Source organism: Gavia stellata, chromosome 1 (assembly GCF_030936135.1).
Source record: "Gavia stellata isolate bGavSte3 chromosome 1, bGavSte3.hap2, whole genome shotgun sequence".
Classification (NCBI taxonomy): domain Eukaryota; kingdom Metazoa; phylum Chordata; class Aves; order Gaviiformes; family Gaviidae; genus Gavia; species Gavia stellata.
The window spans coordinates 20,423,662-20,447,990 of NC_082594.1; the positions used below are offsets into that span (position 1 = coordinate 20,423,662).

Here is a 24,329-nt window from a genome sequence, read left to right on the forward strand (position 1 = left end):
ATTCAAAATATTTAGAAAATAAAAGACTTTTCCAGATGATTATTTAAATTGGCTCATGGTATTAAAGGATGTACACCAGCTCCTACCTTCCCACTAACAGCTTTTTAGATACAAGTCACAGGTAACATTTATAAAAGTGGATTCTAATATGATAAGTACTTCTATAGCAATGCTTTAGTATGTGCTCCTTTCATATAAAGTATTTTAGTAAGTATGCGATCATAGATTGGACTAAAAAATAGTCTTGAAGATTTTAATGGATCTTAATTTAGCAAATATAACCCATGGAACTATTTAAACGCTTTAAAAGTAATATGCATATAAATACACATACCTTAAAGAATTCTTTCTTTTCAACTTGTTCATTGCCATCTGTATCCAACATTTTAAAGGCAATCTGAAATCCAGTCTGGGGCTCTGCAACAAATTGTGAAATAACTTTATTGCAAATACACACACACTTACACTAGTACTTAAATATTTAATGCAAAAGGAATATTGCCTATGGTTCAGTTCTCCATTGTTATGCATGTACATGATATTTCCAGTAAACCATATGTACCTCCTCCAATATAAGCAACCTTTTTAAACACCTAATTAATGCTATGGCAAAGCAAGAAATGCCAGCAGTGCCTAAGTACAGCCATGAATGTCCATCTGATCCCAACAACTGTGAAAATGTTGTACGTTTTACTGTCCTGGTCTTAGATATTTTCTATAGATGTCTCCATAATCCCATGTCACTTCTGAAGTCTAGGTCTGCCTTGTTTATTAGAGCTCCTTTTCAGGTGAGAAGACTGGGAAGTGCCTTGAGAAACCAATACTTACTCCCAAACTGCATGAAAGAGCTAGTGTACTCCTCAGGTACTTCTTGCATGCATTACTGTATGCCAGTATTTGCAGTCTTCCCTAGCAAACAGACCGATCTTGTAATTGGGGCCAGCTCTCTTGGCTCCTGCTCCCGCTGTGTTAGCCCCAGGCCTTTTTTTTCTTCCCTTCTCCTTCCTCCCTAAACAATGTACTCAAATGTTACTGAGAGGTAATAAACCAATCTTTCTGGCCTTTTTGGACAAAAGCATGTTTTGTATGACTCCCATCAAGCTGATTTTTTCAGGAATTTTATACAATTTTACCCTGCATTTCCTTCACTGAGTGGATGTTTCTTTTCAACACAAAAATGTAATGAGTTCTGAGTCTTGCAGGAGCTATAAAAACACGGTGTGTCTCGAGCTCCTTCCCACAATTTCCTGATCTTACTTTGCTTACAGGAGGTGGCCTCGCTCATTAGCAAGCCCACACAGGAGCAGCATGCCGCTGAAATGTAGTTACAGTTCACTGCAGTAGCAAGCACTTAGACCAGTAATTTCTGGAGCAGGTGAATTACTTCCACAACCCAGTCAAGTCAGGCATTAATACGAAAGCCACGGAATTATCGTCTCTAGAAAATATTAATGTTTCCAAGAACAATGTTGGACTCACGGGGGCAGTGAAGCAGTATCTCTAAAAAAACTCTAATGCCTTCAGAGTTTTTCTTTTGGAAATATATTCTTCCAGCTCCATCCTGTAAAGTTTTAAGTCTTGCTTTTTTTTAGAGAATCTTTCTGCAAAGGGAACAAGTTAAAGAAATATCCCGTTCCTTTTAAGTGATAACAAGATGGTTAAAGAAAGTACTATTTTTACAATTTTAGAAATAACTGCATCTTCAGCAGCCAACTAACGTTCTCTGTGGAGCAATCTTGTGATGCAGGGATATTTTATAAATACCATTGCAATCTGCATAGCAGAGCCCTTCCCCAGCAACTGGGTTGTAATAATCAAAACTCTCTTCCTTTCCATGGAAATGCCACACACTAAATTTGTGTTACTAGTACAAAAGCAAGAAGAGCCTACCCTATAACATATTTAGAGAATAAAAGTAATTGATGTATTTAAAAGTAATTCATACCATCTGTGTTGCAATTTTCAGATAAGAGAGCTGTTACTGAAAATATAGGACCTAAAGCTGCTTATACTGTTCAGAGATGACATACGTATCTGATATGATGTAACCCCAAAAGTATGTGTTCGTAAAATAAGCATAGTTCAAAGACTACCTCAGATATATTTGTATTTAATTAGAATCTGGCATAATTCCAAAATCTGAACAGAAGAGCTTCATCTTGGCTGTGAGTGCATGTTAGACTTAGGTGCTTCCCCTGCAAATATTCCTGCGCTGACCAAGCTGTCAACCTGTGTGACTGGCTAATTGAAACGAAGCTTTGAGTAAAGGTGACAACTTCAGTTCCTAGGCTGCTTCATCAGGCAGGGCTTTACCAGAAGCTCCATTAACCAATTGCTGAAAATGAAATTCAATACAGCACTGGAAGAAAAAAAGATCGCGATGATACAAGGCACACAGAAAAGAGAAAAGGGGATCACTGGGGGCAAAATAAAACCTTTGTCTGCTGCAAAATTACATTTTCAAGTTCAGCGTTGTTACAGACAGTGCTTTTGTATGACAGGCAGCATGGTCTGCTCAGCAATGTCCTGGAACTGGGACTTTGGAAACCTGGTGACTCTTTTCTGTTACCCAATTGCTCTGTTGGTGACTTAGAAGTCATTTAAATATTAATGGCTGCTTTAAGAAATCTCACATTAATTCTCACTAGTGAGAGAGACAGGTTGTGCAACTGGGGGCTGACTGACATTGGATACTTCTTAGGCAAAGATAGAGGCACTAACACTTGTTGACGTTTGCTTTCAAACTGATTGGTATGATAACCCTCTGCGTAACCAAAGCAGCAACATTAGCATTGCATTTTCATCCTGCATCAAAAGGTGCCTTTGTTTTTGCGGTTCAATACATTCCTATATAAATTCTGTGAAAAATAATGTTACTTGATTGTCTGGAGAAGTGGAACAAGTTGCTCTGATACTGCTTCAATTTTCTAATTGTTTCAGCCAATAAATCAGCATGAATTTACTTTCAGCTGCCATAGATTTTTAAAGAACTAGAATCTTTGGCACCTATTTCTGCAACTAATTAAGGTATTCTTCTGAAGTTATAATGTGTCTGTTGTGGTTGTCCTTTTTTAAAAGAAAAATCCTTCTTTTTTGAGTTGCAAAAAACATTTTAAAATCAGCTAACTGGGCTAGACTCTTACATTATTTCTGATTTTAAAAAGCACTTGAACACATGGTATAATTCATGTTCAAGTTGAGTGTAGCACTGGACAGTCACTACTGGTGAAACAGTATGTTTGTGTGTTAAATAGGTTATCTTGATGCACATATACTATTTAATACTGTGTACTAGCTGAAGTTTCCTAAGAGATCACCCTTCATGCCACATAGTAGGAACTAACACAGTTCTGCTGAGAAATGATGTAAGCTGCAAAAGGGCTACCCAAACTGTGCGAGAGGTGTGTACCAACGGTCATTATCTATAAAGGTTGGACATATTCTCTCCACTCTCTGGAGACCAACGTTACTTGTTCATACTACATCATAAGAGGGTGGATTCCTAGAGCAAGGAAAATTTGTCAATTTGTTTAAGTCACTGCTATGGACCTCGCAGCCACGGAAGTGATGAGGCTCAAGCATCTACAGTCCATCGGGGTAAGAACAACTGCTTCCTTCTCTCCTTTCCCCATCGACTGATACCATGAGATCTAGTATGCCTGGTTTTGTCCCTAGCTTAAAATGTTAGACCTGTATAAGTCAGTCAAACAAGACTGCATGTGGACTATTACATGGACGTGCATGTGGACTACTTCACTACTAGTCTATGGGTCTCATTGCATAATGCTTATTGCACACATCTTATCTCAAATCTCAGTATTTTCCAGCATCACCTGCACTTCATCAGAACAGCACAGGGAGATAGCAAGCATGGCACAAAGTAAGTATGGGTGAGGAAACCCAGAAAATCCAAGATCACTTCCACACACAACAAAAAATGCCTGCTGTCTGCAGATAAAATAAGTACCAAACAAAAAAGTTTTTTTAAAAAGTGTCTGATAAAGAAAAAGGATGGAGGTAAAGGAAGGGGCAGAAATACATGCAAAATACTTGGAGGAAATAAAGTCAAAAGGAACAGAGGAAAAAAAAAAGGATTAAAAAGTCAAACAAAAATACACTGCAGAATTCTGCTGTTTATGTATACTATCCATTGCATATCTGAACACCTTTCAGACACCACAACAGCTTTTTACACCACTGCATGAGCTATAACATGTCTCATTGTCCAAAATGACTAAAACTAGTACCCAGAAGACAAATTATTTATCTTTGCCCACTGTTCTTCTTCCCCTTATTGTATGGTCCTGTAACCAATGTCTCCCCTCTCTCAAAGTCTCTTGACTCTTCTGATACCATAGTGCAGGGATGATCATGATTTTTGAAGCATTGCTATGGACCAATGATGACACTACGGAAGTAAGTTGCAATCAGTTAAAGTTATATCCATTCCTATTAATGCCTCATCACTCTATGTAAAACAGTTCTTTACATTTTACTATAATGTAGAAATTTAGAAGCTAAAAAATATTAGAAAAAGTTCCTGGAAAGCTGTTAGTAACTGAGTATTTACGCATATGTATTTTAAATATATAATACTTACTCGTTAGGATTGTCAGCAAAAATAGGTACTCTGCATAAGATATCAACCCTGAAATAAAAGAGTTAAAAAATGACTTGCAAAAAGCCCCCAAACTTATAGCAAGACTTGAAAGATCAAATCTTATAAATATAAAAAGTGTAGTTTAACATCGTATTAAATAGGTTATTAAAGTAAGCCATGTTATTATTTAATAAAGTTTTTACTTCTGTTTTTAGTGCTCTGAAAGTAAAATTCCCTATCCAGAGACTCATCAATGTTCATGTCTAATCAAGAAAGTAAGGTTTATTTCTTATTAACAAAAGGCCTACACTAAATCTTTGGATTCTCACTGAAAACATTCAAAGTTTATATAAAGGCAAATAAATTAAATGCACTTTGTCACATTTAGTACCTGGGAGGAGAACTACTTTAACGTTACTCTGAAGGATCAAAGCCCTCCATCCTTTGGCAGGCTCGGGAAGGCGGAGAATAGCTTCCCTCTAATTCTCAAGGGGAACATGGCAACACGCAAAGCTGCCAAGCTGCTAGATTGTGCTGATAGTACTGCTGGGCTGTGTGCCAAGAGGAGGCTTTTTTTTTTTTTTTAAATAGGAACATGTCCTTTCTACAAGGTGAAAGTATTTTCCCCCCTTTTGAAGGAAAATTCCAGTGTTTTCCTTTGAAATACCGCCTTAAGTGAAAAGCCTGAACAAACACAAAGATGTGATAGCGTCAAAATAGAGTGTACAGGCTAAAGATAGAGAGCGCATAACGAGGGTGGTTAAACAACAAAATCTGAACCATCTGCCCTGCAATAATGTTTGGAGAAGAAATGTAAAGGGCTTTTTTATAAATAATTCTTCAAAATAACTGAGCTACTTTTAACTTGTGAGCTAAACATTGTATAATGCTGAAGCTGCTTAAAATAATGAAGTTCAAACATGCCTATCTGTGCAAAGATAAACTATTTTTTATAATTTATATTTAGTTAATTGACAGATAAGGAATCCACTTAAGCTTCAGTGATAAACAATTAACTTCTGATAAATTACTATGCAGAGCCAACAGCATTTGTATTTGACCTCAGATACTGACTTTACACTTCAAGTACCAGAGTTTAGAAATATAAAATTGTTGAATGCAAGAGTCTGAAAATCCGAGAACAAGTCTTAGCTAAAGAGAGGTCTAATGCTGATCCTGTTGTCAACTCACTCTGGTTCCAGATCTCAGCTTTCCTCTCCATCAAAATAGGGCTATTCACCCTATTATCCAGCATGCATCATGTGTAAATCAGCACAGTACTACAGTCATACAATACACTGTGGAAATAAAAAATACTTTCATCTCAAAGATTTAGTTTTGCTGACAATTTTTAGGGTTAATGCCACTGCAAGAATATAAATTATTATTTGCATTGCTGTAAAACTTGGAATTGTGTTCCTAGACAAAGTGACCAGGTTTTCTACAAATTTGAAACCAAACAAACAGAGAAAGAACTCCTACCCCATTTTTTTAGCGTATATGCCTATGTTTAAAGGAAGAATATAAAGGAAGACAAGGAGGTAACTTTTCCAGTCTATATAGAAAACAGCTCCCAGTCATGGACTGCAGTGGTATCAGCACAAAGATCCTTGCCTGAAAATTTAACCAGTAAGCAATGAAGGCCAGCATCACTGGCCAAGGAGAAGGACATCTCTCGCCTGTCTTGAGATGCACTGCACAGGGATAGTCTAGGGAAGACCTGGAAGGTGAAGACAAGCAGCTTATGCTAGATAAAACAGGACAAGGAGAGCCCAGTTTTGGGATACAAAAGAAGAGATGACACACTCAGAGGAGTCATGCAAGAAAAACATCTCTATCAAAGCATTTGAAAGGATATTAACATGGCAGATCACGGTTGTTAAGTCAGAGAAAAAAAAGGAAGTAATAACTGAGATACAAAATGCTGAGTGCCTGGAGAGTTTAGCTCCCTGGGAAGACAGGGAACATTGTACCTTCTAAACTTTTGCAGAAAGAATCTGCAAAATTTATATGGAGATGGTAGGATGTAAAGAAAAGACCAATTTAAAGACAACACGCTGTTTAATGGCTCAAGGGAGAAGCATGATGGCTCTATTCACTTGAATTGCAGAGGGCTGGAAAGAAGAGCCTTGCAAGAAATAGCAGGGGCAAGACACAGACCTTATTTTCATCATCTTATCGTAAGCTGATTGAAAAGTCACTATAGTGAAATAGGTAAAAAAGTAAATACAATAAAAATATGTAAAAAATTTTCTTGATTGTTCTTTAAAACCTGTCCCAGTGCCTTAAAGGAAATCCACAGCCTGTCTGACATTTTCTGGCAGACTGATTATACTAAAATAATTTGGAATAAGATTTTTTTAACTTGTGGACTCATTTCCATAAAAATTTTTCTTTTAATTTCTAACTAATTCACTACCTGTAGTGAATGGCCAATTTACCTCATCCATAAAGTAAATTAAGTATTTTGCTAATTTTCTTTTTATTCTACAGTAATCATTACAAAGTTACTCAAATTAAAAGATGCAATGCAACAAATTTAAAAAAAACCCAAACCCATAGAAAATTATATCCATGTGCAAGCAAAATTTAAAAGATAAAAGCTTCACATACTGTTGAATGACTCAGCATACTTACAGCCAAGTATTTGCAGTTAGCATTGGCAAAATACTGTCATTTTTTAAACACTAAATGAACCTTCCCTATCCCTCCCTGGAAATCTCTACCCTCAAACTTTATAGCAAATGCTGACAATACAATATTCTTATTGCTGAATTAATCATAAATATACCCACAAAATATGACATGAATTTAAAAACTGTCCACTAGAAGGCAGAATTCCCTAACGTTACGTTTTACAAACCAGACTGATAACAGTTTTCCCTCTACTTGATATTTAAATAATAATTTGCAGGTAGTTAAAATAACCTCAGGTAAACAGTGGAACAGGTGTAGATTCATTATTCTGGTACTTACAAAAGCGGGACTTAATACGTAAATATTTACATTTTAAAAATTTAATAACAATGCATCTCAAAGCAAAAGCATCAAAGTCACTAAAGAGGCATCATGACCAAAAACTGTAAAAACTCCATGTGCTGTGGAGACGTATGGATGACTACACTAAATGTTCCTGCATCATCTCAAACTCCTACCTGACCTTTGAAGGACAGTGTATACGGACCCACAGTCCTAAGCAAGGGGAGATCAACGTCTTGTCCAGAATGCAAAACATGTCAGACTGAGTGTATCACCGAGCCCACCTTCTGCCAAACAATCAGCTGGGAGAGGTGCAATAAAAGGAGGCTGCACTGATTTACTATGTTACCACCTTCTGTTGGTGGATTCCCAGTTTTCCCAGGCAGAGTGCTTTGGGGATTTGCAGTATCAACCACTAGGAAAAAGAAATGCTCTAAAAAAAGCAGGGATAGAGAAAGAATATCCAAGAATTAAAGACTAGGAATCCTTTAAACCCAGTCCTGGGAAAGCACATGATGATTAGTAAATCGAAAAAGCAGGGAATGACTATTCAATACAAAATCCAGCCTTCCGTAGGATAGCAAAAAATCATTGAACTTGTTCAGAGATGTTTCAGGGCTGCTAGGGTATGCTGGGGCTTGCAGGAATGGACTGACAAGCAAGGCACCCAGGTGAAGACCCCTCCACATCTGCACAAGGATGCAAGAAATGAACTGCAGGCAGAAGAGGCCATAAGGCCAAAGGGCAGGTGAAACACTGCAGGCTGAGATTGAAGGCTGCTTGCTCTCTTGGCACAAGCTGCCAGCCACGGCTGTGGATCTGCTGCGCACGGAGAGAGCATGGCTCATCCCTGCCAAGGAACTGCAGCAGTGCAAAGGCAGCTTTATTTTCCAGAAATGTCCACTGGATAAGGGATTCAGGCTGAACTCTACAATACAGAAAGTTTGTGAATAGACACTGTCGGTGTTTCTCATTAGTTTGGGGATTTCAGACTTTGTTACTGGCAAAATGGTTAATTACTCATCTATTTGGTTTCCTTGATCCTCTTGTTTGTTTTCTCCCTTCAATTAATTTATGCTAATGAGGTGTTTGTTTTGTGTTCTTTAATTCCCTGTTGTTATACAAACAATATCCCAGCTCTCAGAGTTTTCTCTTTACGTAGCCCAATACAAGGTGGAAATGCTGGGTGAAAAGAAACGTAAGCACATCGGTGCTGTGAAAGGCCACCGAGCTCCTGAAGAGGGAGAAGTAATTTCAGCTGCTCTTGGAATCAGGGATGCCACTTTACATAACTAGTTACAAATTTTATTTTTATTCTTAGTTTCCATGCATTTAAGTTCTATAGTGAAATAGCAGCTTACTAACAACAAGTCTTAAAAGTCCATTTTGTGCTGAAGTCATCCCTTTAGCCCTTTTCTCTTCTCCAAGTAGGTTTTCCGATTTCTTTCATGTCTCCTCCTGCACCTCAGAAGGCTTTCAATTCCCAACCCTGCCTCTTCACTCTCTCTTGCATAACTGAGAGATTTGCCAAGGAGGCAGCTACTGGCTAGATGGGGATGAAGTGAAATCCATGAAACCTTCTCTAAAAATAGATTCAATTCATACCATGTAATAAGATTAAAAGCAAGACATATTTTTCAGTATCAAAAGTGCTCATTACCTTTGTCACCAAGCTCTCTAAAAAAGGTCGGTCCTGGTTTAGCTTTGGCAACACACAGCAGTGCAGCATCTACCTCCTTTAAAGACATAAACAAGGAAATATAAAGCCAGTTTTGAAAGAGAAGTCTATTCAGTTGAGTAACAGAAAGAATGCAAGTTCTTTTGAAGAAGGAAAGGAACATTTTGCTTACCTTTTTTGTCAGTTTCTTGGCTGAGGCTTTACCTATAATAAAAAAAAAATCATTCAATAACAAACTGACTTTAAACTTTGATCAGGTTCTGTGGCATTTCTTCAGATTTTTATAGGAAAATGCTAAGTAATATGAAACAGAATATTTTGTAAGAGGCAGTTTGTTTCTAATTCCCACAACGATCAAGAAAGGACAACATTTAAAAATAATATGAGCAGTCTGTTCAAACGTTCTTGCAACCTAGATGAAACCACAGCCCACTTTGGTATCTATGACTGACTTACTAGTGTGATTTTACATACTGTGAGCTACAAATGTAGTACAGATTCCAAAGCAAGATTATACAGTAAGAAACAACTGCAGTATTTACAAAGGGATTTGCATGCACACATAATCCTTCGAGTGCAGGTTGAGTATGCAAAAGCTAAGAAATACTAAAAAAGAATGAAAATGTTGATGTTTCTATTAAGCAGAAGTAAATTGAACAACTCTGTCTCCTGAAACAGCATCGGATGAAACCATGCAAACTCCTACGTGCTTATTAGTAGGTTCAAGTCTATACACTTGAATAGGGGAGCCACTGGCATCAGTATAGTTTGCATTCCTGTGTAAATCACCCATCTGAGGAGCTCCAATGTATTATCAGTGGAACATTTCAGCTAGTTAGACAGGGACCACAGAAATCCTGCAGTCATGGACTGGCAGGAGCTGTGCTCCATCCCTTCTCAGTCTATCTGCCTATCACACCATCTGTCTTCTCAACATTTCTCCTCATACAGTTCTTAAAACCCTGTGTCCTTCACTCTTACCACTCTCAGCCCATTGCTCCCTTCCTTCACCACCAGTTCCTCTGGATAGCAGCCAGCCATTCCCTCCTATTTATTCACGCTGTGTCAGCAAAAGCCGAGCTGCTTGCATTTGTTCTGAGGAACGGTGCCCCAGAATCACAGAATCACAGAATCACAGAATCAGTACGGTTGGAAAAGACCTGTAAGATCATCGAGTCCAACCTTTGCCCCTGTGTGCAGCAGTCTGCGTTGCTCCACGCTCAGACTCCAAGACTTACTCTGCTGCTTCACGGGCATCTTGCATCCAAAGGGTCCCCAGCACAGCACTGCTGTTTGGAAATGGACATGATGGAGGCAGCCTGGTGGGCAGCGTCAACAAACTTCTACCAAGCATTTTCACAGGCCCATGATTTAGCCAGACAGAAATGCATTCTCAGTAAAACAGCAGATTTCCATAATGCTGGCAAAAGACATGCCCAACTGCAGGGGATCTCCACTGGTAACTCAGGTTCGGACGAGGGAAGCTGCTGGAACATCTCAACCAGCAATAGTTCATTTTTCAGCACAGGCAAACCAGCGCCCTGGCCTCTACTCCCTGAACTGGCAGTAACAGTTTTGCTGATAAATTCCTCTCCCCACCCCCCTCCCCCAAATCAGCCTAAGGCAGACACCTGGCACATAACATTTCAACCCAAATGTTTAAGTTTGACAAAGTTATAAGCAACTAAAATTAGGGTTTTAATACTGCAGTGTTGAGTGACCCCAGCAACAGGTGTTGCCAGCACCACCTGTTACTGTGGATGAATACATTTTTGTGCAGTGCCTGTACATATATTTACACCCATATACACACACACATATAAAGCTACATAGATAGATACCTCCTAGCTCAAAGGACGTATGAAATCCTCTACTTTCCCTCATTTGAGATAAAACAAGTCAGACTAATAACAGTTTGGGAGAATAAGCAAAAATCACTACATCCAGCAAGGCTGAGTCCTGAGCAGAACAACGTAACACCACAGTTTAACACTATTCACTGCTGCAGAGCATTTTAATGAATGGCTATTTAGCAGACTAAGTGATTCAGATCTCAGGTTTGAAATGTTGCCGCCTCTGTACAATGCATTTCAGCGTGGAATTAAACTACAGCAGTTCTTTTGGCTCTGGGAGACCCACACAGCAAGAAGCCTTATAGGAGGGAATGAGTCAGGCTGTAGGTCTGCAAAAAACAGTATCTGAAAGAAAAAAGGGAAAACCACTCCACAATGTTCTTCACTGTAAATGCTCTTTGTACTTGTTGTCTGTATTGAAGCCAGCCATGCACCCTTATTTGGTTAACAGCAGCTCCACTCATTCCATTCCTGGTGGCTCCAAGAGCATTACATCTGGGATGGCACCTGCGACCACAGCAATGTACTGGGCAGTAGCCTTGTGCCAGCATCCAGGAAGATGATGAAGGGAGACAAGTTGAACTCTGCGAGCTGGAACAGCAAAGCAATGAATAATTGATGCAAGATAAGGAGAAAGCACTGGGAGCTACAGCTGAGACACTAGTTGGCCAATTTTGTGAGGCTGTACACTTAGTTAAGTCCGTGTTTCTCTTCTTTGAGTTGTATTCAGCACAGTAACTCTGAAACACTTCAGCTACCCAGTTTTAGGGAACAAATCCTCAATGAGAATTACCCTACCTTGATAAAAATTGAGAAAGGGAAGGAAAATCTGTTGTAGACATATGGATTCTCTTTTCACCAACCAGCAATCACAACCGCAACTGCCTAGAGCTCATACAAATGGCTGTGACAGCCATCAACATCTGCCCTCTTGCATTCAGCTATGGCCACCCTCCAGAGGACGTTTAAGATGTTGACATGCTGACTGACCTCTTTCAGAGATGAAAAGACAGTAACAATGATACAGAGGTGCTCATGCTACCCCTTCCTGGGGAATTTTGGCATGGGTGAAAGGACTAGCAAAGCAGAGGAAGCCTTTGCTGCGTGGCCAAAGAGGAGGAAGACAGTCACATCACCCCAGGACGTGGCAAGGGCCAGAATGAGGTGGGTGACAGTCGGTCCCTGCCACTGCTGACTGCACAAGGGGCTGCTGCTACAATAGAAAAGGAAAAAAGGCAGGAGAAAAAGGGACAGGTTGAGAGATAAAGACATTTCTACTTTTCTAAGTAGTAAATACAGCAGAGTAGTAAATGTGGAGACTTTTAATGGTGCTTTTCTCAAATGGGCTTCAAAATAAAAAGACGCAATAACCTAGTCAAATGAAAATGGCATACAGATGTCAGCAAGTATGCGTACCGGTAGGCCAGGCATTTTTTTTTAAAAAACATGACATTTGGGACACTAGTGTTATTTTTCATATTGACGTTTGTGTAAAGTATTAGAATACAAACTTATAATAATGCAATAATTTAAACTGTAGAAGGAATTTCCTCCAATAATTACTTTAATATTTTCTAAGAATTAAATCCAGTTATATTCTATTGACACTGTCACCATATAAAATCATCTGTGAAGACTCAAACCTCAGTTTTCACTTGGAAACATTAGCTACTTTGATTGTAGCACTCATAATATTCCTTGAATACTAATGTAGCCCTCAGTGCTTATTCTTCCCATGTATTCACTTCGTAACAATTAGATCCCTTTAAACACCAACAAGGAATGCTCTGTTAATATCACACACTACCATATCAAATGTGCAGCCCTCTGAGGAAGCAGGTCTTTTAAGGCCTTGTCTACAATAATTAGGAAAAGCAGGTTAACTCCTCTTTGCAGAAAATGCACTGCAAAGGTATAGTTTTCTTAGCCAGTTCAGACACTGAAAGAAAAAGCCTCTTCCTTTCTATCAATTAAATCTTGGTGCACGTGTCATTCCTGACACATGATGGCAAATATATCAGGATCTAAGTCTCCCTCTGAGGAATACAGGCAATGGTTATAATTATTAGGAATTATTTCATCTAATAAGTAAAAGATCTGTATGCTGCACTTTTCTATAGTTCTACTCTTTTACCTTGATAGATTCTTACCAATAGGTAAATTAATGACACATTAGAAAACTTTTTTGTAGCAGTAACAGTCTTACTTTGGTATCAGAAAAAGAAACTTGGAATTTTTATTGTTTTGAACTTGAATGAATGAGAAGAAAAACAACTTTTTTTTTTTCCTACAGACCTGCCAAGGCTGTGATGAAATTCTGGCTTGAAGGACAAAGAGTATTTTCAAGGGTCTTGACATATTTTACAGATGCTATCATCTATTTTTCACCATCTATAGCGGATCCATGAAACAACAACGAGGTACAGACACACCTATCACGGACAAAAAGACAAAATGGCTTTTTAAGTTGATTGAATACCAAGTCTGCACACAAATTCTGTGCTGTTAGCCAAGAAAGTTAGCTGACAACTGGAATTAAGAAAACACTGCCAAAAGCAGCTACGTCAGCCTTAACTTGCCCTTGGCAAACCTGGGTATTTTGTCACATACATTTCTTACAATAGAAGTGTTTCCATCATCTATCAGTTTTTTACACTAAGATGTAGAAGGGACCTGACATCAATGTTAGGATTAACATTAGGAAAGGGCTGAATTAAACAAGTACCCACTTGCACTCTGTAACACCCATTTACACCTGTATAGCTAAGGAAAGGCTTAGATCTGGCAAAAGACATTTAGAGCCAAAGAATGAACAAAATCACTAAGATCAACCGTTATAACAACTATAATCAAATGCCAAAGCAAAAGTAGAGAAGTTACTACTATCTGCAAGAAACAGTGATTTTACATGTCTGCAAGACTGCTCTATTTCTGTAATATGGAAATGAAAATTAATTTTTGAAACAATCTTTCTCCACAGCCTTAACTTCAAATGAGAACAGTAAAAAATAGCTATCTTTTCCTAGGAGGACAACAAACTCCTGTCCCTTTTATCAACAAAGTCACTGAGATGGTTTGACCAGGATCTCTTTTTAGCTCCATTTCAGATAGACACAGTGATAAACAAGTAAAAAAAAAAAATTGTCCTCTCCTTTTTTAAATTTTAGATGGCAATCATTGCTATCTTTGCTGAAGCTTGGCAAGGTCAAAATCATACTGGGGTACTAGGAAACCATCTCTTTTCTTCCTGAAAAATTAAGAAGAGAATAGCATTAAGTATGTTACAATTCAACCAAACTCGGATTCTGCAAAATGAGGTCTTTTCCAACCTTAGTGACTCTGTGATTCTGTGATGAGTGAAACGAACCTTTTAAGACGGACGGGATTTCAGCACAGTTGTAATCTGAGGATCAGGGCATTTTAAAACCCAAACCCACTGTGCACAGCTCATGCTGTGGCCTTTACAGGAGAGCCCACCCTGCAAGCCTTGCCTGCTGTGGGAACAAGAATTTGTATTTCTCCCTTTTAGCTGGAGGCCAGCTTTCACACAAGCCGAACTCTGAGAATCCTGCCCCTGTGCCCTGGCAAGCTGCGTTAGATAAGAATTGTGTATGTGCATTTCCTTATGGAAACCCTGTTAAAATTTTTGTTTCAATTAGCCTAAAATAGAAGATAATTGAAATTCAACAGCTTGTATTTCATTCCCAGCTCTCTCAGATATTTTTTATGACACTGGACAAGTACCTTATCTCAACAAGGTGTCCTTTGTTTACCCCCCTTATTTACATTCTCAGATCTTTAAAGCTCTTCTATGCATTTATAAACTACTTACTGCTAATGAAACCAAGAAAGTAAAGGCCAAAAATCAAGCCAGCAATTAGTTCTTTAAAGCCTCTTTTTGAAATATTGGTGATATTGGTAACATTGGAGATAAATCAAGGATAGCCAAAAAACCTAAGGCTTTTTGAAAGCATGACAAACCAAGTGGTCAGATTGCTATGATAGCTCCTGGCAAGCCAATATGTGAATAATAAATGAGCGTGCCATTTAAATGAATTAAGAATCCACTTCAGCTAGACAGCTTTTACTGAGCAAGTGCATTGCTCCATTGAAAGATAATTGATAAAAGTAATTTCAATCACATGAATTAGCGAATTGAACCACCTGAATTAAAATCCAAGTATGCCCAGTGGAAAAGGCAATTTGCAATAATAGAAGCTTCTGATATGCTTTACAACACAAGCTTTGCATCTGTCCTTCTTTATTTAGAGCAATTGTTCCTCTGAGGAAACGAAATATACAGTCCTGGGCCGAGGCCAGTGCTGGCAAATCTCCATTTCAGAAGAGCAGTTGCATCAGAGCCAGTCAATACCGGAAGGTTTCTCTGTGAGTAAGGCAGCCCGGGGTAAAACGGGTGGGATGCTGATGCAGGGAGAAAACATCAAAGGATGACACAGTCTTTTAGGAAACTGAAACAGACTGAAAATTTAAGATAAGCCAGTTTTCAAAAACTGTTAAAGAGACAGTGGCACTGAGTTACCAGTGGTGCCAGGAGTTCCAAAATAACCAAAGGTGTCAGGGTAAAAGCAGATGTTGTGGTGCTTGCTACAGAGCATGCGAGCAGCTCGGTCCTCACTGGGACTGTAGCAGGAGTCTGTGGGGATAGCAGGGAGAGCAGGGGAACAACTTTTCCTTAGGTATTATCCAGGGAAAGTGACTTTCTCCCAGATCTGCTCTCTTTCTAATAACATATCCAAACTGAAGATAGGAAAAGCTGAGGATAGGTTCAAACTTCCAAGCTAACCACAAGACTTGCACTGCAATGATATACAGCACACAGAAAGTTACTTCTTCCAAAACACCAGAAAAGTCTAACAGGCATGTAACGGCAGCCCTTGGCTGCAAAAGGAGCATGTGATGCGAGTTAAGGTTTCACGTGTAACACACAATTAGCAAGAAGCCAAGCAGAGAGCGCAATCGCAGATAGCGTCTCTCCAGCAGGAGAGGCTGCCAGGCCTCCGGGCTGGTTCTGAGCTCAGGACTGGAGGGAACATCCAGAGGAAAAATGCATCATGTGAAATGCAAGTCCTCAAACTCCCAAATAAGCACCTCATGCTTGGTTCTTCTGGCTTCATTTAGATGCCTAAAAATTAGATGCCTAAATCTGAGCTAGTGATCTCTATGGTGCTTTGCTGTAACTATGATGCTGTAAGGACATACGTAGAAAAGGGTTTATAATTAACTTTGAAATCTGCTGCTCCTATTTCAGATCTGAAGAAGAGCTCATATGCCCAAAAGATTGTCTAAGTTTTCCAACTTACAGCAGATGGTCTAATAAAAGATACTATCTCTGTCTACAAACCTCATCCTAACTAACGACCCCAGACTCCCTTTATAGTCAAGGGAGAGAAACAGACACAGCAAAAGCACAATTTATTCCAGGTTGAGACAGGTGTCTAATACAGGCCTTGGACCTACCTGTTTCCTTCCATTAACTTTAAAGAGAGGCTACAATCACTTGCTCTGACCTGACATTCAGCTTTTATGTATCTAAATTGAGTACATGAATCCTTCTGCATGCAACCAGGTAACTCACACCATGACTGCTTTTTGTATTTGTTCTATCTGCAATCTGGTTTTTCCAACCTCCTATCTATCAGCCCAGTGTTAGCAGTGCTAAAGGCACGTCTTCTCTGTTTTAGTAAGAATTTAATCAGATACAAGGGCAAAGTGTACTACAGTTCCAGAGGCAGAGTGGCTGCATAATTGGAGCAATAAAGTATTATAAAGGACAATTAAGATTACCTGGAAGGACCTGTATCCATAATACGTGTTTCTGAGACCAGAAGGGTGGAGAATGACTCCTGCCAACCTACTGAGCACATTATGCAGTTCAGACTTTTGGGAAGGATGGCATCTCCTGCATCTGCACGAAACCATGGACCTTCCACAAAGAACAAGCAGGCAGAGCCTCAACTCAAGAAAAAATTCCTAGTATTAGGCTTGAAATGATAGTCAGTCTCATCTAGCAAAGACAACAGCATAAGCTAGATTAAGCTTTCAAGAAGACTCAATGAACTTTGATCCTACCCTGAAATAAAGAAGAGATGATTTCTGTAGCATCGCTGTGCTTTATGTTGTCATCTCCTATTGCTAACAAAGACTAGTTTTTTAAATACTATAGTGCCAGAGCACATGCTAGGTTAAGGTACTAACAACAGATGAAGATAAATTATTATGACAGCCTCGCAGCACTAGAGGTTTATTCTGTTCCTCTACTAGACAGTGTTAAGTCATGATCCCTGGCCTAAGGGCTCTGTAATCTACTTTATGGCTAGAGAAGATAAGTATAACAAAAATTAGAAGAACAAATAAAGTAGGATAAGAACAACAACAATGAAATGACACAGTTAAAAATCTAACTGCATGCACAACTTGAGCAAATTGCATCTTAATTGTAAACAGAGATTAATTTGGATTCAGAACGAGAATGTGTGCAAATTAATCGTCCCACAATCAAAATGAAGAAAGAAAAGGTCAACACCTTAACAGCACCAGAAATTGATTCTTACCCCACTGTGTAAGACTTCATTTAAGCTTATGTGCTCAATATAAAGCTGCCATCACCACTGTAGCAACTATCCCTATCGTATCTCATTCAGCCACTTCCTTTACAATTTGTATTCTTCCATATATCTGAAGATCTTCTCTACCATGACAAACTGTTACTTTTCACATGTGTATAACAAAATGTAAAAAATATAATACAGTTAAAGACTAAGCACAAGAATATTGAAGACCATTAATTATTACAAATTGGATTCACTTGGTGGCAAACATAACTGAGGTGCCAGGTGGAGAATTAATCCTTTTTGTGGGAATTTATCACTAGCATAAAGCTACCTTACTAAACCTGGAATAAGGAAAAAGAGGGCATGTGCCAGAGAGGGCTATCTTTTTCACCTTCTTGCTTTGATGCAATTTATCCCCTAAGCAGGAACTGCAAATCATATCAAACTGTGTCAAATTATATGAAGTAACTGTATGGTTTATTTATTGCACTTTGATATGTAACAAACACTCCAACATGCAAGAATTACAGATAACGAGACCAGAAACAACCACATGGGTCACCTACTTTGTCCTATTGCTCCCAACAGACTTCTGCTCATGTATTATCTCATCAGTTTATGTGCACACAAATATATGTTTGCACATTCGAAAGACAGTATTAACGCTAAACTGTAGTTTGGGGTTCAAAAGACAATAGTGACATGAATTCAAATGCCTTTTTTACAAAATAGTTTTATTTTTCTTAAACTTACTCATCCAAGTATAAACTTCAGGGTACTGTTGATACTGCTTATTTGTAGTGGAACAGAAAAGAAATAATGTAATAACTTGATACAATTTAAAAATTAAAACTGGAAATATTTTGTGAAAAAAATTGACATGATTCATGGTATCAGCACGAAATATGCAGTGCTGTTACCATAATTCTGTTCAGATGTAGGGCATTTATAGCACTTGTGTCCAAGCAGTAAATAGCTGACATATTAGTGCATCAAGCCAATTTAAATTACTGCAGTGTGTAAGTAACCAGGAGCACTGACATTTCACATAAATTGAGTAGGTTCTCAAGAGTCCTGTAAATATAAAAAGCTACTTAGATCCAGTTTATATAGTAGCTCACTCTTTTTTCCTGTTTCACCCTATCACATATCAAAATTATTTACACCATCATTAACGCTTTCTTTTTTGTTAAAACAGTGTTTTTCTTTTGAAGATTAATTTACTTCCACTACAGCAACATGTAGTAAAAGTTCTTAGAAATATTGCAAAAAATGTTCCAAGAGGTGATAGCTGATTGGAAAAGTACAACGGAATTTTACTAGAAGTTTAAGTTTGGGAAACCGTTGTTCATCATACCCCAGCAACCCCTAGTCAGACCTTTGGAAGGAAAAAAAAAAAAAGAAAATAAAAAGAGAGAGAGATGGCTGATGTTCTCACTGCTATTGTGAAATCGGGAAATCTCATCAGCAGGATGCCCGATTTCTATTGCTGCACTATTCTAACAATTGTGGTAATCGTTGCTCCTGTTTCATTCTCCTAGTGCCTTGTCCTTCCATCAAATATCTAGAATTTGACTCCTTTAGGGCTGCCCTACATCCTCCACAGACTGAACACATCCTTTCCAACACCTTACTGTTCTTATTTCCTTCCCAGTAGTAACAATTCTAGGGAATATAGCACAAACAGCACCTTTTTGGTAATTGCAAAAGATGGTCTCAGGAGTTGCAGAGAAGCTTTCAGGAAGATCCATGACGTAGGGCTTCCCCATGGTTAAGGGAAATTGCCTCATTCACAGAATAGCTGAAGTTGGAAGGGAGCTCTGGAGATCATCATCGTAATTAGAATGTCCTTATCTTCTCATGGTGACAACTGGGAAAAAGCTCAAAGCAGGGTCAGTCAGGGCAGGTTGCCCAAGACCATGTCCAGTTGGGTTTTGAATATGCTTGCATACATTTGTTTCTAGAAGGGCAATGAATACAAGACATCTCTCTAATTTAATACAGTCACCTGACCAACTTCGCAATAGGAAAATATCAGTTTAGGTGCTTTTGTAACTCACACTAACATCAAATACATGCGGTAGCTGGTAGGTTTCCTATGCACTTTTAGGATTTTTTCCTCCTTGCTTATACCAAAGGCAACAAAATTCTTATGCAGCTGAAGACTCTAACCTGGCTTCAGTTGTCACCGATGACCTATGAAGGAAGAGACAGCACTTTTGCCTTATTTGTCAAGACATGAGAGCACTATGTACTGGATTTAACAGTGATTTTGGGCATTTTATTTAAAGGAAACAATTCTATGTTGGCAATTTCATTAATGAGAACTCTATGTTTAAGCTCAAGGCCTGGGACATTTTGTCTTGCTGTCCAGAGCATGGTAAATGCCAAAAAAATTCAGAACCTTATTATGCTTATCTTCCAGAACATAAGCCCGATTCATGAACATGCAATTTACAGTGACTAGATGTCTGAGGGCATTGCTATTAAATTTACAGAACAGTTAATTTGTAAGTTATAACCAGTATAAATTCTGCTTAGGAATGAAAGGATTAAATGAACACCCACTAGATGGTGTTCAGTTACTGCATGGGGTGACCCAGGCTAGTTACAGCTCTAGATCCTATTCACCTCTGCTTTGCAGCAGACTTTTCTTGAAGAAACAACAAATACATTTGTATAAGAGGACAAAAAGGGATGAAATCACCCTCTTCACTAGAAATTTGGAAATGCTGTAGTAAATTAATTACCACCTGTGTTGAATGTGGGTACATGGAACTTCTAAAGCATGTGACAAATCTAAACAAAAGAAAGTACGTAAGATTGTTTTGGATCCACTTGCCAATATTCTATGATTTTACTCAAGATACTTGTATTTTTGCAATTGGTGATATTATCCATCTGTTCCTCATCGTCCCAAACTCTCCTGACATCATCCATTGAAAGAAAAGGGTGAATAAACACTCACCAAAGAAACATACCGATTTTGCAGTTAGTTTTATTAAAAGAATGAACTGAATTACCGGATGTCTATTCTAGTAGAACCTAATGCATCACTTTCTTTTTCAGCAGAATTGTAATAATTGCAACTAATTCCCATTAGTGATTAGTGAATCAGTGTAAGGAAAAAAAAAAAAAGAGAATAAAAGTGCTATTTTAGGGGAAGAGACTTTTGGCATAGGTGCAGTACTGTAGCACTTAACTTCAGATATTTTAGATTCCTGGAGATTACAAGGATGACTGATGATAAAGGGAATTGCTATTCAGAGCTGAATTAAGCTGATCCTGTCATGTCAGAATTTCCAGAAGGAACCTTTTCCCTTTATAAGGCTCTGAAGTGCAACCTTACATGAAAATTTTAGGAAGGCCATTTTAATGCAGATGACCCCAGTGATGACATTACTTTTTCCAGTTGCCACCATGAGAAGATAAGGACATTCTAATGACCATGTTTGGGAATTTTCCTACAGAAGACTCTGCCTACTGCTTTGGGCATTTTACTGATCCTGTGCAGCCCTACTTCATTATTTCCATAAGTCTCCAGGTTCAGGCATTATTGCAATCTTTAGCTTTTCTTTCTTTCTTCCTTCTCATTCTTAATCGGAGTACCTTTCAGTGGCTGACTTGCTGTCCTTCAGTTGATGGTCCACATCATTCTTGCTTTTACCTTTAAATTAGCCAGGAGTTTATTTCTACTTCTAAGATTAGCTCATTTTGTTATTGGCACATACAGAAGCACTGAGCAAACCAGCAACAGCCCCTGCTGAGTCTGACTTGTTTATACATCATTAACATCTGTCACATTGCAATTAACAGATGTTTGGGAATTTTTCCTACAGCAGGAGCTACAAGGGTATGTAAATGATAACAGAATGCTCCTGTAAGCTAAGAAAGTTTTATCCTATTTTTGCCACACAAAAGGACTACTAGAACAATCTAGTTTTGGCTAGTTTCTGAGAGTACCAGAATGAAGAAAATTACATAAACCTAATTTGAAACATTGTCTTTATTGAGAAGATAAGGTGGTAGTGGAAAGAGGAGCAGGATCATGAAAAGTGTGAGATTTCCTCTAAAAGATCAGAGAACTAAAGTAATGAGAAATCATAGAAGAGCTTAAAAACAAATGTTAACCATGCCTTACTGCAGTGGCCAAAACGGTTTGGTTAATTTGCAAGTTAGAAAAAAATAAATGCAGCCAATAGTATGTTTAATAATAAATTACTGACATGATGTCCATCAGCCTTCCCTACTAGTAGAAAAGAAAGTCTCGTGCACCAACTAGACCACCTCCTCTGCTCTAAGGGGTGAACTTTGGAGAGTGAATAAAAGAAGCAAAAATAAGCCGTCTCTTGACCCTGTGACTTCAAACTCCTTACATGCTAAAGAAAAAGGTTTGGCAAAATGAAAAAAAAAAAATCTAGACAAAGAAGATCAATAGTCTGTTTCAAAAAAAGAAGTTATTCTTTCCCAGAATTGTCTTATTTCTTCAGGAAAAAAAGCTTTCTCCCCTGAATTCAAATTATCTGATGAAGCAAACCTCAAAAAGACATTTGGCTTTACCCTGGTTTTAATTTTATATTCAGATCTTCTAAAGAATTCTGATCTTATTAAGCACCAGAGGAAATACTGTATTAGGTCTGTCAAAACAGAAACAGGACAGAAATATTTGTTCAGTAAAGATGACAGAGGAGACAAAGCTAAAAGCATAAATACACTTTACATCAAAATTCCCATTAACATCTTCTCATTTAACTTGTAGCAGCCTTCAGTATACTGGGCTTGTGTGCCCACTGCCTCTAATTATCCTTGCATCCTTCTGTCCTGCCATACTCAGCTTCTCTGACAAAACTAATTGCTCGTCGAAGAGTAATCTTGAACTAAAAAAAATGAACAATTTTTCCTGTTCCTGCTCAAAGGTGTACATTACCTGGGGCCATCAAGCCCTTAACCTCCCAAAAGGATGTTCTTTGCCAGATCTCTCTTTTTTTGTCTTAATCACGATTCCATGATTACATTAGAACTGTCTTCACCTAAGAACACAGAAAATAATTTGCTCTACTGTACTACCCTCAGCTGAGCAGACACATGGAGCTACAGCTGAGGACCAAAGCACCTGTGGTGCTGGAAGCTGTTCTGCATGTGGCAACTGTGAGTAAAGTACAGGCTAAACAAGTTTAAGTGTTTTTCTCTAGTGAGCATTGCTTTGTATCATTTTTCTCCTTGACTGAAGCTGCAGTGTGACAATTCAGATGTTTCAGCAACAGTATTAATTTAAAAAGTTCCTGACTTCAATCCTTGTTCCATCCCTTAGGCCATAGTGATTGCTAGCGGATTGTGCTGTGAGCCAGGGAATGAAGCTGGCTTTATAAAAAGAAATCAAATTCAGAAAAGCATGGACTAAAGCTACCTACATGAAGCTGTGGAATGGATGGCCTCACCCAGCCAGAGGAGACAAAAATAAGCTTGGGTTTGCTTAACCTAACAAAACCAGTGGTGACTGGTAATATAATTATCTGTAATGCATTATGGGGTTAAGATTCAAAAGAAAAAACCCCACTATTTTAGGTAATGGGAAATGTTGGCACAAGAGCAAGTGGGTTTAAACAGACAGTGATTAATTTTAGGTTGGATATCAGAAGAGTTTTCAAGCAAAGGAGGAGATGCTGTGTCACCATTTTCCGATATAAGCAATGGTTACAAATGATCTTAAATTGAGCATGAAAAATGTATTAAAGGTCTATATTTTAAGTTTTTAAACTGCTAAAATAGGAGCTTTCAGAATATATATGATAAATTTTGACATACTTAAGCATGAAATGCTAAAAACAAGTGCTAAGCCATTATGTATCATCCTAATAGAGGATACAAATCCTTAAAACCACATTACAATATATTACACGTTAACTTAGGTGAGCTGTGGTAATAAATACAAGTGTTCTTACAATGGTATGACTAAGCAGATATCCTTTTTCCTCCTTACAGCAGTACTGGACATAAAGAATAGGGACTGTCCTCCTGAAATGTGCATTTATTTTAGCTGCAGAGTAAAGAGATTGAATTGAAATTTGAATCAAATTTTAAGTAGGCTTTTTACAGTTCTCAAAGTGGGTGCAAACGAAAAGCAAACAATAGATGGCTTTCTTTTAGTGAAAGAATAAAGTAATTTTATGTTGCCCACTATACTTCTAAATTGACCATACTGGTTTAAAAGCCCCTCCTACTTTTTCAACAGTAGAGACTGCTTTTACCACCATGCACATCACAAAAAACATTGCTCTTTTCTGCTAAATAGTTGCTCTCTTCTGCCAATTTGAACAAAGCCAGAGAAGCAGATGAAATTTTTGAACATTAGGTTTTGTATTTTCTCCCAAGAAAGTGACAGCAAAACAGAAGTGAGCTTTCACATTCTTTATCACCAAAAAATCCACGGAGAAGAAATAATTGCTATGTCAGGGTGTGGATGACTGTTCAGAAGTTGTCAGACACAGTAAACAAATACAGTCCCAATGGAAAAGCAGATGTCCATCCACACAAGACAAAATGACTAATTTTAGTATTCTCTATTATAAGAATCTGCCGTCAGGCTCACAACTGTTTGGATCCAGTCCACAGTTAACAACAAACACACCTCACTCTTGCCCAGGAAA

General features: G+C 38.3%; 1 protein-coding gene across 1 annotated transcript in view; it reads right to left on the reverse strand.

Annotated features, from left to right (window-relative positions):
* Positions 1-24,329, reverse strand: part of MICU2 (mitochondrial calcium uptake 2) — a 150,408-nt gene that overhangs the window by 31,421 nt on the left and 94,658 nt on the right. Inside the window, exons 3-6 of the mRNA XM_059825530.1 lie at positions 9,430-9,461; positions 9,240-9,315; positions 4,601-4,648; positions 335-417 (exon numbers count right to left, since the gene is read on the reverse strand). Of these exons, the coding sequence (XP_059681513.1) occupies positions 335-417; positions 4,601-4,648; positions 9,240-9,315; positions 9,430-9,461 (239 nt within the window). The remainder of the gene's footprint in view (positions 1-334; positions 418-4,600; positions 4,649-9,239; positions 9,316-9,429; positions 9,462-24,329) is intronic.